The sequence below is a fragment of the Labeo rohita genome, chromosome 22 (genome assembly GCF_022985175.1).
Source record: "Labeo rohita strain BAU-BD-2019 chromosome 22, IGBB_LRoh.1.0, whole genome shotgun sequence".
NCBI lineage: Eukaryota > Metazoa > Chordata > Actinopteri > Cypriniformes > Cyprinidae > Labeo > Labeo rohita.
The window spans coordinates 36,705,323-36,718,893 of NC_066890.1; the positions used below are offsets into that span (position 1 = coordinate 36,705,323).

At 37.4% G+C, this 13,571-nt stretch overlaps 1 protein-coding gene across 2 annotated transcripts in view; it reads left to right on the plus strand.

Moving 5' to 3' along the window:
* The first annotated feature begins 294 nt into the window (after positions 1-294).
* pth2rb (parathyroid hormone 2 receptor b) overlaps positions 295-13,571 on the plus strand; it is a 36,019-nt gene continuing 22,742 nt past the window's right edge. The window contains exons 1-6 of one of the 2 annotated variants that reach the window (XM_051094357.1): positions 295-406; positions 2,367-2,416; positions 2,572-2,828; positions 3,473-3,575; positions 13,242-13,352; positions 13,439-13,554. In XM_051094357.1, coding sequence (XP_050950314.1) covers positions 2,766-2,828; positions 3,473-3,575; positions 13,242-13,352; positions 13,439-13,554 — 393 coding nt within the window. In that variant the 5' untranslated portion in view covers positions 295-406; positions 2,367-2,416; positions 2,572-2,765. Of the gene's footprint in view, positions 407-487; positions 602-2,366; positions 2,417-2,571; positions 2,829-3,472; positions 3,576-13,241; positions 13,353-13,438; positions 13,555-13,571 lie in introns of those variants that run through there. The other variant, XM_051094356.1, reaches the window with a different exon arrangement.

Sequence of the window (13,571 nt, forward strand, 5' to 3'; positions counted from 1 at the left end):
CCCTGTATTTTCTTGAACAGGAAAGAATAACCTCAGTGTTGCGAGGAGAAGAGAAGATGAGACAGATAATCAAGGTGGTTTGAGATAAATTATTGTTCAAATCAGTGAAATTGCCCTCAAATTGCTGTATTTTCATGTCTCAGTTGAAGATGGATGCAAAAGGAGATGCTGAATACACTAATACAGCTGGTTTTATATAAAATATATGAGTCAAACCATGCCTGAGTAAAGAGCATATGGTCTATTTCCCTCCAAAATTAACCTCGAAGACGGATAGGTAACGGACAGGAATGTTAAAACAGATAAAGAGGCTTTAAAATCTAAAATGTAAAGACTTCTGTAAAAAGCTTTGGAACTAATCTCTACACCGCAGTTGTGACTTCAGTAGCGTCGCTGTTTAAATCAGGTCAAACCAGAGGAGAAATGCGCTATTTCCACAGCTGTGTCTTTAACTCTCTCCTTCCTTCCGCTGCAGGGATCCCCTGCCTACACATTCATCCAAATCAACCGTCTGGCAAATTTACTGAACGCTGCTTCATGCTGACGAACTTCGCGGTTGATCTTTTGGTAACGCATCAAAGCGCCGCTGGGGACGTTTCCAGTGCGTGAGAATGAGAGGATTCGATGTTGTGGCGGAATACAAAACTTTACGCTCTATTTTCACCAGATGATAAAGTTTTCTAATGCTTTGGAGAGGGAAAGTCATTTTCCGTGTGGAACGATCTGCTGTGTTCGTGTGTAATTGCAGCTCTTTGGTTGAGAGGATTCCTTTCAGCGCCGATCCATTCATGAGGATATTGTCACGGTGCAAATTATTCACTGATTTAAGTGGGGCGACTGTCAGAAATTTCCCGCCTCGTAATCTTTTAAGGTTCGCCTCATGCAATTCAAATCGTCTGTTGGCGCCCTTCGTACTGCCATTTAACCGTCAAACTATTCTAAAGACGTTTTAGACAAGACATTATAGGTTTTGTGATATATTTTGATTTAAAATAATAAGTAACGTTAATGGAGTAGTAGCTTACCTGTTGTTCAAATCCTAACGGAACTGTTGCTATCCCCCACGAAAATTGGTTTTCAGTAATCATGTTTTTGGTGTATTGATTACCATTTGTATAATCACAGTTTTAATACCACTGTTTACCCTTCCGTAAATTGACCATTTTTTTTTTTTTTTTGGCGTATTGATTACCATTTGTAAAACCACATTTTTTTCTAAAAATACCATGGTTAAACTATGGTTAGTTAGAATACCAAAACAATGGTTAATTTGTTGTTACCATCGTTTAAGTATAGTATCCCTGCTGAAAAAACAGCTAAAACATAGGCTTGTTGGCTGGTCTTAGCTGGTTTAAACTGGAAATAGCTGGTTTTAGCTGGTCTCCCAGCATGACTAGCTAAGACCAGCTGTAAACCAGCTTAGGCTGGTTTTAGCTGTTTTTTTTCAGCAGGGTAGCCATGTTTTTTTCGGTTTTCATTTGCATTTTCATTTCATGTTCGTAAGGATATAGTTTTCTTAGCCAACTATGCGTTTGTTAATAACGCTATGACTAACGTAAAGGAATATCTAGCCGTGTTTGTGTAGCGAAAAATAATGATTGTAACAGCAAGCGTTCAAACGGCGTATTTTGCACCTTCTTAGTTAACGGAACTTCTCCAAAGCTTTTATTAACTTAATGTGATAGACAGCTACTTACGATTTAATTGTTTGTGTAGCAATGATTCTAACCGAAAGCGTTCGAACGACTTATAATGTTTCTATATTTACCGTGAACGAAACTTCTCGCAAGCCTATATTTTCTGCACTATGGCTAATTTTAAGTGACAAAATGCTACTTACAATATAACTTTTGTAGCGTAAAATAATGATTCTAACCGAAAGCGTTTGAAAGGCGTAGGTCTACTGTGGTTAGTGAACGCAACTTCTCAAAATAATCTATTTACTAAAGGTCATTGTACACTGAGTCTGAAATTTTTGTGTTCGTTTTTTTTTTCTTTCCTATCAAAATGCTTGCTACGGATGCGAAAACGCAAAAAATCGAACCTGATCCGAACTTTTGTATGACGGACAAAAGTTTCGGAGGCAGTGTTTAAATGTGATTGACACAACGTCAGGTTGTATTTATTTTTAACGTGCTAAAATTTCGGACTCAGTGACCTTAATTCTGGCCAACATAAGCTATTTGTCGGTGTATAGTGCGATTAAAAAAACCCCTAAAAAACGGCGTACAAACTTGTTAACTAAACTTTCATGGTAAAATTTACGAAAACGCCTCAATCTTCATATATATACACACACATATAAAAACAGTGCCTATCTTTTCATTTCTGCATTTTCTCCGTTAATATCATTTTACTCTAAACAGGGTTTTGTGGCAAGGGATTTCGGCAAGTTCCAGATAAACAAATGCAAGAGGTGGGGAAAAAATAATGCTGAGGGCAGTTTTGATTATGTAAATTTATTCATTTGAATTTTGTATAGTCATTTCAATAGGGGGTTCCACCCCACCAGTGGATTGCGCAGAGGCGCACCATCTCTCTTGTTCGTCTGAAGGAGTATTTCTGCTCTAGGTGGTGGTATTCAATTCACTTCGCTTTCAGCAGATGCTGAGTTCATTCTCCAGTGCAAATATGGAGCTGGACACAATCACTGGACGTGCAGGAACGGCGCACATTGAGATTAAGGCACTGAGAAATCAAATCATCTGAGCAAACACAATCAGTTTTCATACATAAGTATTTTAAACGCTGTGAAACCGTATAAAATGTGGATTATAGTGCTGTGGATTTTTGTCCAAGTTTTGTCTTGCACTTCAGTCGAAGCTCAGGTAAGACAAACAACCAATTTGTTGCATTTTTTCATTCTCATTTCACCTCACCTTCACGTCTGTGTAAATGTGAAACCCAAAACGTTTATTCATTATTTGAACGTTTGACTTAATAACTTTGACGGATCTATTAGTTTAGCTTCCTGTCAGGTTCATGGTGAAAACTGCAAAAAGAAAATGTTCCTATTTTATTTAACTTTTAAAGTCACTTTCAACGGCGTAACCTAACGCCATTAAAAATAATATTTTACCAGTTGATTTAGATTTTACCTCATTGACCATTTTAAGCTTACCTGACAAACACTGTGTGGTCAAATATGTAGTGAGATGTTGTGAATGGAATTTATTTGGAAATATGACAATTGCATTCAATATCGCAGAAATAGTTGCATACTGCTAAATCTGAGTGCGATATTATGTTTTTTTTATGACAAATTACGAAAGATTTTTATTGTAACTGCATGCAAACATGCAAATCTCATGATGCTCTTCACGATGTTTTTTCTAATTAATAATGAATCTTAAAGATCTGCTGGTGGCTTTAAAACTCCATGCACCTTCAAATCACCTGATTGGATGGTTTCTAATCAAATCTTAAATACTTGAGTCAGACAATCACTCTCTTGTTTTTTGTCTCTGGGCAGCATGTGGACCCTGAAGTGGGCTTAACAGCTCAGGAACAAGTTCTCCTGCTGTACGACATCAAATTGCAGTGCCTTCAGAACATCTCCGAACATAACCCTGCTGGTAAGACCTAACCTGTGGATTCTGCTCAGTCCTCTGAACCTTTTTTCCCTCTAATGTGATGTTCTGCGGGAGCTGAGAGGATAGATCATTTGCATAACTGATAAAAATATGGGGGGATCAAGATGAAAGTGACTCACACTAAAACACATTATGTCATTAGTTCATTTGTTCATTCGTTTAAAAGCCTTTTACATGTGAATGCACATCTGACGCATAATCCGTGGAACAGAATGTGACATTAGAATCTGCTTAGAGGAATAATCTGTCAAAATCTGCCACCAGAGAGATCCAAGATCCAGTTCAAGCCGAAGAATCTCAGATCTTTTGTGAGCTTGAATGTCTCTTGCTCCTGTCCAAGTGTCTTTGGTGTCTCTGCTTTGTGGCTGTATTTAGATACTGAATTACTTTACAATCACATAACGTCTATATCTGCCTACTCATATAAGCATCTCAGCATATATAGTGGAGTCATAAGGATGGCACTAGCGAAAATGTGTCTGCTTTGCAGTTAATTTGATGCAGATTCAAAGATATCGATCTTGGCTGTGATGGATTTGTCGCTTTTCAAGTTGGCCTCGTTTAATTATAACAACACCTGCAGGCTCTATTCTGTTTGATCCGATTTGATTGATTTTTACTGTAAATGACATAAAGGTGGCCGTTTTCCATCTTAAATGCAAGCTGGGTGTATGTTGTGTAAGAGCTGAAGGTTGTGGGTTTGAATCCACAGGATTCATCACTGTGCAAGAACACCCTGACGTAGGGTTTAGGGTTTACTCAGAAATTACTAGATTACAAAGAAATGACACATTGAATTAAACATGGCATTTTGAAGAAGAAAGACTGAAATAGGATATTTTTGTAAAACCTACTCCAATAATAAAGGCTGCAAATGTGCTGAAACTTTTGAAGTGCAATTGCTTTCGGATGTGCCACAGAAAAAATACTCCACTCATGCACATCCCATCCAATCCTTTTGAACTCTGAAGGGAGTTTGTGATGTCACAGATTAATGGTGTAGTGCAGCTTGTGAGTCACCCTGCTGTTTACAGAAGCTGACGCACATTTATTGTTTTTCCTCCAATTTTCCCGTTTTTTTTTTTTCACTTTTCTTCATTTACATGTTGGTCCTAGCGTTATCCATGTGTTAGCTGATTGTGTGACCAGGCATACCAAGTTAAGATTGTGAAAGGTTTTTGGTTACCTGTGTAATTCTGAATTAGGATGCTAAGGAAGGTGTGATTTAAGACCCTGAAGATGATTCAAGCACATGTGAATCATCAGAGATGAGGAACTCGGTGATGGCTCCTCACACCTATTAAAAAATAATCACCGAACTAAAAACGCCCCTGTGAATCGAGACACTTCCATTCAGCTGTGCAGGATTATGCACGTTCCAAGCTCAAGTCTTGCTGTATCCTGCAGTTTATCCTACAAAATCTTCTTATCAGCTAATAATCTGACACATGGCGGTGTCATTTCCAGCACAGATGAATATTTTCCAATCTAACAAGCACAAATGGCATGCTAACAGATTTCGCTAACAGAAAATACATTGATGTCAATGTGTTTGTGTAAAAATGTATTTCAGAGAGGATTTTCTGAAGACAATTTGAAGGGTGTTCGCTTCTGCAAAACAAAACCACAATGCTACCATGCAAACATTTGGTGTAGGATTTACAATTTTCACTAATAAATTTCACAAAGTTAAGAGGAAATGGCAAGTTTTTGTCAAGTTGAATTAAATGTGAAATGCTAAGTAAAGACTGAGATGGTATTTTCTCGTAAAACGTACTCCTGTAATCTTTGTTTTACTCTTAATTAGGTTCCAAAAGTTAAGCTGCACTTATACAACGGTTCAATAAACAAGAATTTAATGTTCATTAAATTATGCTTCAGACACAACATTGTCAGCTACTTTTACTTTCTACGCTGTTTTTTTAAGGCGATTTCATGTCCTCACACACTATGAGCTATAGAAGCCTTTCATTTAACAAAATCTAGCAGGTTTGTGATCTGCAGAAGGCTTTGGTAGTATCACGTAAATATTACCTTCCTCTTCGCATAACTGAATAATAAAGGAAGTGACGTTTTCGTTACTGCGTGGTGTAAGAATTTGAAGCTTATTGGTTAAAATAAGAGAAGCCGGAATGAATTGTGTTTCTGAACAATTCATTTATTTGAATTTGTTTCCGTGCTTTTGCGCGAATTAGATGAGGGAATGACTCACTGTAATATATATTATAATATATATCAATAGACATTATATGATATATTATATAGAGACAAGATATGTCGCCACCTATTGGCCTAAATATGAAACTTGCAGAAAGAGTTCACCAGACAGTGAACCATCTTTTACAACAAGTAAGCTACTTTCTTTGAATGTTCGAGAGTTCCGATTCATTGATTAATAACTAGAAGAATAACAAACGGTAAAATAATTTCACTATATAAAAACTACTGTGTGTATTATGATATTGAATTAAAGCAATATGATAAATACCAGCAAAACAAATTTTACTCAGAAAATTGCTAGGAATTTAAAGAAACGTCAACACATTGAATTAAATGTAAAATGCTTAAGTAGAAAGACTGAAATTGTATTTTCTTGGAACACGTACATCAAGCATTTTTGTTTTACTCATAACTGGGTTCCAAAACAATTGAGCTGTTTATACAACATCTTAACAAACAAGAATTTTATGTTGATTAATCATGCTTTAGGCACAACACTGTCAGCTGCTTTTTCTTCTCACAATTGCAATTCTGGCCTTTTTTCTGATAATTGTGAGATATAAACTAGCAATTCTGAACAATTAAGTCAAAATTGCATGATATAAACTTGCAATTGCGAGATATAAAGCCAGAATTGCAAGACAATTCTGTAATTCGCAATTCTGACAAATTAAAGGAGAAGTCCACTTCCAGAACAACAGTTTAGAAATAATTTACTCACCCCCTTGTCATCCAAGATGTTCATGTCTTTCTGTCTTCAGTCGTAAAGAAATTATGGTTTTTGAGAAAAGCATTTCAGGATTTTTCTGCATATAATGGACTTCATTAGTGCCCCGAATTTCAACTTCCAAAAGGCAGTTTAAATGCAGCTTCAAAGGCCTCTAAATGATCCCAGCCGAGGAAGAAGGGTCTAATCTAGTGAAACGATCAGTCATTGTTTTCGAAAAATAAACATTTGTATACTTTTTAAGCAAAAAGCTTGTGTAGCACAGGCTCTCGGGGTCATTCTTGAACGATTCGTTCATTTTAAACGAATCTTTAATGTGACTCGGGAAGAACGAGTCGTCTCAGGGAGTGATTCGTTCAGTCGCGCATGCGCAACATCCTATTAGGTTCTGTACTGGAATTAGTTCACCTGTTTCGAGTCTTCAGGTTTTTCAAGTCGTTCGTTCATTTTATAGGGCTGTCACGTGATGCTGATTTCGCTAAAATGAATGAAATGACTCGAAAAAAGATTTGTTCATTTTGCTGAATGAGACTCAAAGGTCAAAGTCAGTAAAATGATCCGAACTTCCCATCACTACTATGAATCATGTCTTCGAATCATCACAAGTTCATTGTTTGTGTACTCCAGCTCAAAAAGGTAGAGTATGTCGAAAAACTCCATGTTATTTTCTCATACAACTTCAGAATCGTCTGCAGAACAGCGTTTGACTTACTTGCACTTTCTTAGTCTTTGCGCGTTCGCTTTGTAAACACTGGGTCTCTGGTACCATCTACGTTCCACGTGACCTTTCGACTGATTCAATAGTACGTGTACGCGCATCCCAGAACCTGTGCTACACAAGCTTTTGTGCTCGAAAAGTATACAGATTTTTATTTTCCGAAAAAAATGACAGATTGTTTCCCTTCTTCATCGGCTGGGATCGTTTAGAGCCCTTTGAAGCTGCATTTAAACTGCATTTTGGAAGTTCAAAATCGGGGCACCAATTAAGTCCATTATATGGAGAAAAATCCTGAAATGCTTTCCTCAAAAAACATAATTTCTTCACGACTGAAGACAGAAAGACATGAACATCTTGGATGACAAGGGGGTGAGTAAATTATTTGTGAATTGTTGTTCTGGAAGTGGACTTCTCCTTTAAGTTAGAATTGCAAGTTTGTATCACTAATTCTGAAAAAAAAAAAAAGTCTGAATTGTGAGGTAAATAGTTGCATTAATCTTTTTTTATATACATTATTTTTTAATCAGTGTCAGAAACGGGCTTCCATGCACTATATGAGCTGTTGAAATCGTCCATTTAACAAAATCCAGCATGTTTATGATCTGCATAGAGGGCTGTAGCATTTAGTATCATGAAAATACTACCTTCATCTTCGTGTGTAAATTAATAAAACGTTTCCATTTTAACCTTATTTGTTATGAATTGTCCTTCTGAAGGAATTACTTGTTTGAATGATTCAACCACATGTTCGTTTCTGAATGTTTTCGTGCTTTTGCGCGAATCAGTTGAGAGAATGACTTGAATGAATGAATCAATTTGGAACGGTGTGGCTGAAGATTGTATAATGTCGCCACCTATTGGCTTAACTATGAAACTTGCAGAAAGAGTCTCTAAATGGCATACCAAACAGTAAACAGAAGCGATGCAGCTTTAAAATTAACCACCTTTTACACCACATAAGTAAACTATTTTCTTTGAATGTTCGAGAGTTCCGATTCATTGATTAATAACTAGAAGAATAACATAGAAGGCTGTAGTGTTTAGTATTACGAAAATATTACCTTCATCTTCGTGTATAAATCAATACATGAAAGAAATGACATTTCTGTTGCTGCGTGGTGATAGAATTTTAAGCTTATTGGTTAAAATAAGAGAAACCGAAATTAACTTAAATTTGCAACGATTTGGTTGAAGATAGTATAATTTCGCCACCTTTTGGCTCAACTTTGAAACTTGCAAAAAGAGTCACTAAATGCGATATCAATCATCAGCGCGGGTTTAATAGGCAATTAACCACCCTTTACAATACTTGAGCTACGCTATTTTCTGTGAATGTTCAAGACTTCTATTTTACTGATTAGTAGCCTAACTAGAACAATAGCAAACGGTAAATTTATTTACACTATATAAAAATAAGTGTGTTTATGATTATGATATTGAATTGAAAGAATATGATAACACATACCAGTAATATCAAGCAGCATAGCGTGTTGTTTTTGTACATGTAAAATGACTGGAAGAGAATGACACCGGAAGCGCCATGCACTTGAAACGCTGCTAGGCTAATTCTATTCAAGGACGTGATTTAAATGTCGTATAAACCGCATGTATTTTTTATACCGACAGACCACTTTATTTCCTAACTCACCCACCAGATATTATATATTTAAATCCCTAACCTACTATAAAATTGCTTTTATCAAAGGTTTGTGTTTGCAATCATTTTCTTTTCATCCGGACATTTGTGCTGCTTTTCAAAGGCACCGTAAACAGAAGGCTATACAAAAGTCTCCTTTGTTTGACAACATTTGCAAATATTGGTTATTAGAGTTAATTAGAGTGTAGCCGTTGTCATTAGCATCAAGTTGTCGAACACTCTGGCTGAAACGCATTTGCCATGGCAACTCTAGGAACGTTCTCAGAATATTCAAGATACTATTATTTATTATATGTGGGCTCTGTTCTGTTTGTATTATAGACCTATATAGGACTGAATTCAGGTTAACCTGGACATTTTTTCCAGTCATCTTAATAACCAAAAGCAACCCAAATTCACCATTTCTTCATCACTTCGAAAATGGTTTCTTAAGTCAGGAACTAAAAAAAATCTATAAATGTCCCAGTGTGAAAGACGACATGGTGTATATGAGATCTCAACCCAATGACCATTGGAATCTGCAAATAGATGCACAGACAAAAGTTTGTTGATGCTCTTTCTTTCAGCCGTCATCAGCAAACCACCGGGTTGACCTGAGCCGCGCTGATTCATTCACTCTGAATAAAGTTTCCAAATAGCATCATGCTCTTGTAGCGCTGCAAAGCTTCTCTCTTCAAGGAATTGACCGGTTGGTGCCTCCATACAGCGACTCTGCCCTTTTCCCACACTGATCTGCGGGGGTTGGATCAATGTTTGGCGGAATACTTGCACTTAGAATGAAGACGTACAACGGTGTCGAATCAATGAGGCGGGAGGAAAGATAAGCCGTACTTGTGACAGTGGGTTCTAAGGATATTCCCTTCATAAAACATTGTGTTCCCTTTGCAAGATTGTAATTAATATTCTTCTTCATTTTCTTGAAATCGTTCTGTTTTTGAACGCAGAGTAGCACAGTTTAATTGATTAATAATGCATCTTTTGTTGTGGAGCTTGGTTAGTTGTCATGTTGGAAAATGTGTGAAAATTGCTGAGGCAAATAGAGCTTTTATGCTTCGATGAAAGCATTGTTGTCGCAATTATAATGTCTGAGAACGTGAGATGTCAAGTTCCACTTAAGATGACCCTGTTATCGTCTGTTACTAAAGAAACCATAATTACATTAGACATTCCCCGAGGGACTCTCAAGAGTTTTAATTAGGTTCAGTTTTGAGTGAGCAACGGACCAGCAATGAAACACATGCAGAATGAATTTCTGCCATTCATAATACTATCCACAATTTCATATGTTACTTTAAGGGAAGTGTTTCAGACAGATTTAAACTTGTTGCACTTTCTTAGTCTTTGCGCGTTCGCTTTGTAAACAGTTGGAATTGGCACTAAAAAAGCCGGTCAGTTTTCCGTACAGGACACCAGTCTCGCTGTATGTTTTTGATTCACTAGAACTAACCAGTTAATAAGGGTCAGTTGCTTTGGAATGACTACTCTGATCTTGTTGTATGTTTTAGATTCACAAAAAAAAAAAAAAAAAGAAAGAAAAGAAAAAGAATCGACTCATAAGAGTTGATTGCTTTGGAATCAGGGATGGCATCAAAGGACTTACTGTGCCACCTTCCCCTCTTCTCCCAACCTTCCTTAGCGTGATCGATTTCGAAAGCGAAAAAAACAGTGGGCATATGAAAGCAATTGCACGCTTTCGTCAATAGGTGCGTTTCCATTACCCTTCAAGATGCAAATTTAAATTGCATATTGAAAATACGCCTAATGGAAACGCGTCAATTTCGCGAAAACTTCCATATATCGCAAAAAAGTTTTTACGCTCGCATTAGGTGGTTTTTCAGACAATTCGAAAAAGGAATATTTCGCAAAACTGCAATGGAAACGGCTTTTTAGCATTTACAGGTCACATGACACATGTAAAAAGTCATATGATCATTCTTCAATATACTATAAACTCCAAGAAATACTTTATACGTAGCCGTTCTCAAGTATAAGGGGCTTTCCCTGATATTAATGCTACTGTGTACGCTGCACGCATCTGCGGCGCGTAATGGCTCCGACGCGGTCACCGGAGCTGATGTTATGTTTACTAGTGATGGGAAGTTCGGATCATTTTACCGACTCGGTCCTTTGAGTCTCGTTCAGCAAAATGAACGAATCTTTTTTCGAGTCATTACGTTCATTTTAGCAAAATACAATTAAAATGTTACGTTTTACCTCCCTAACACATCTACTGCTTACACAAACGTTGATCACACTACAAACAAAACAAAACTATAATGCTATAAGAAACAGAAAAGATTCATTCATTGTTTACCTGGGTCTTTAGTCTATGATTCGCTCACCTCGCCTCTTATCTGACAAGTTTTCGGGTTTGAGTTGTTCGTTCATCACGTGACAGCCCAATTAGCTAACCAACGCAGTCTGAGCCGGAAAGAGAATTGATTAGTTCATCTTTTGAGTCTTCGGGTCTGAGTCGTTCGTTCATCACGTGACATCCCCGTAATGTTAACCTATGCAGCCTGAGCCGGAAAGAGAATTGATTAGTTCATCTTTTGAATCTTCGGGTTTGAGTCGTTCGTTCATCACGTGACAGCCCTGTAACGTTAACCTATGCAGCCTGAGCCGGAAAGAGAATTGATTAGTTCATCTTTTGAGTCTTCGGGTTTGAGTCGTTCGTTCATCACGTGACAGCCCCATAAGGTGAACGAACGACTCTAAAACAGGTGAACTAATTCCAGTACAGAACCTAATAGGATGTTGCGCATGCGCGACTGAACGAATCACTCCCCGAGGCGACTCGTTCGTCCCGAGTCACATTAAAGATTCGTTCAAAATGAACGAATCGTTCAAGAACGACCCATCACTAATGTTTACCAGCAGCACCGCACACGTTTCTGAAGCGGCTCTCCTCGTTGCTTCTGTAAAGAAACACGCATACGCCTCTTTCGATTAAATAAAGCCAAAATCCGTCCAAATCCCACCAAAACCCGTTGTCATGACAGATGCTTATGGCGAGAAGAACAAATTATGCTTTAGTCGCATAACATTAATGGAAACGTTGTCATTTCGCAATACTTTTTTTAATCGACATTTATATAATATCGCCGAAGTTTTGGGCAAATCTGTAATGGAAACGCGCCTAGTGTCAGCGATTGCACATGATTGCATGACTGTAGGCTTCCCACCTGACCTGAAACACTCCCCGCCAAGTCCCACCATTTGATTAATTTGCTTTGGAATCACCATACACTGGTCCTGTTGTATGCTTTTGATTTACTAAAAAGAACTGATTCATAAGAATCAGTTGCTTCAGATTTGCAGTATATTAATCCTGTTGTATGTTTCTGATTCACTAAAAAGAACCAACTCATAAGAATCATTTGCTTTGGAATCATCATACACTGGTCTTGTTGTATGCTTTTGATTCTGATCCACACAAAGAACTGACTCCTTAGAGTCAATTGTTTCGGAATCACTGTGCACTTGCCCTGTTGTATGTTTTTAACTCACTAAAAAGAACCGGCTCATAAGAGTCAATTGATTTATAATTGCCGTATATACACTTGTCCTGTTGTATGTTTCTGATTCACTGAAAAAAAACGACTCATAAGAATCATTTGCTTTGGAATCATCATACAGTTGTCCTGTTGTATGCTTCTGATTCACTAAAAAGAACCGGCTCATAAGAGTCAATTGTTTCAGAAATGCCATCCACTGTGCCCACTGTATGTTTTTAATTCCCTATAAAGAATATAGTGGTGCTTTGTGTTTTTGAATTACTAAAAAGAGCCAGAAGAGTCAATTGCTCGTGAATCAGACTACAATTGTCGTGCTGTTCGTTTTTGCGTGCAGCTTGTGAGGACAATTCAATTTAACAGCATTTCCTGCCATTATTTCTAACTATGTCACTGCTGAGTCTTAGATGTGTCTCATAGCATGTTTCTCCTTTCCTAGAAAGGAAACATATTAGAGAATTGTTCACAGTGACACGCCACATGATCAAGTTGATGGAATTATATGATATATATTTTCTGACTGCTGACAATGTTTTTTCTCTACGTATTTACTTTATTTCTTATCTGGATCTAGTTTTCTAATTAACTTGGCATTGTATATTATGAATATTTTTGGCTCTTAAAACAATAAAGGCATCTTCTATGTATTACATTTATTAATTATTTGGCAGTGATACTGGATTGCTGTTGGATTTCTTCCTCAAAACCATAGAAGCAGAAAATAACTGAGATGTTAAAGCAGTTTTCTCTGCGATTTTCTAGTATTTCCATCCTAAAAAGTGTGATTGTGCTTTACACATTTTGTACACAGATGAGGTCTGTTCTCCTGGATGGGACGGGTTGGTTTGCTGGCCTCAAGGTTCCCCAGGAACCGTCACCAAAGTGCCGTGTCCCAGCTACGTGTACGACTTCAACCACAACGGTACTCGCAAAACTTCTTCTAACAAAATTCAATAGTTCTTTTACAACAGCGTCTAGTCAAACTGTTTTGTTTCTTCGTTTTCCTAGGATTTGCATACCGTCAGTGCGACTTGAATGGGTCGTGGGTATCGGTGGAAAACAGAACTTGGGTCAATTATTCAGACTGTCTGCGGTTCTTGGCTCCAGGCATCGAAAAGGGCAAAGTAAGTCCAATTAAACA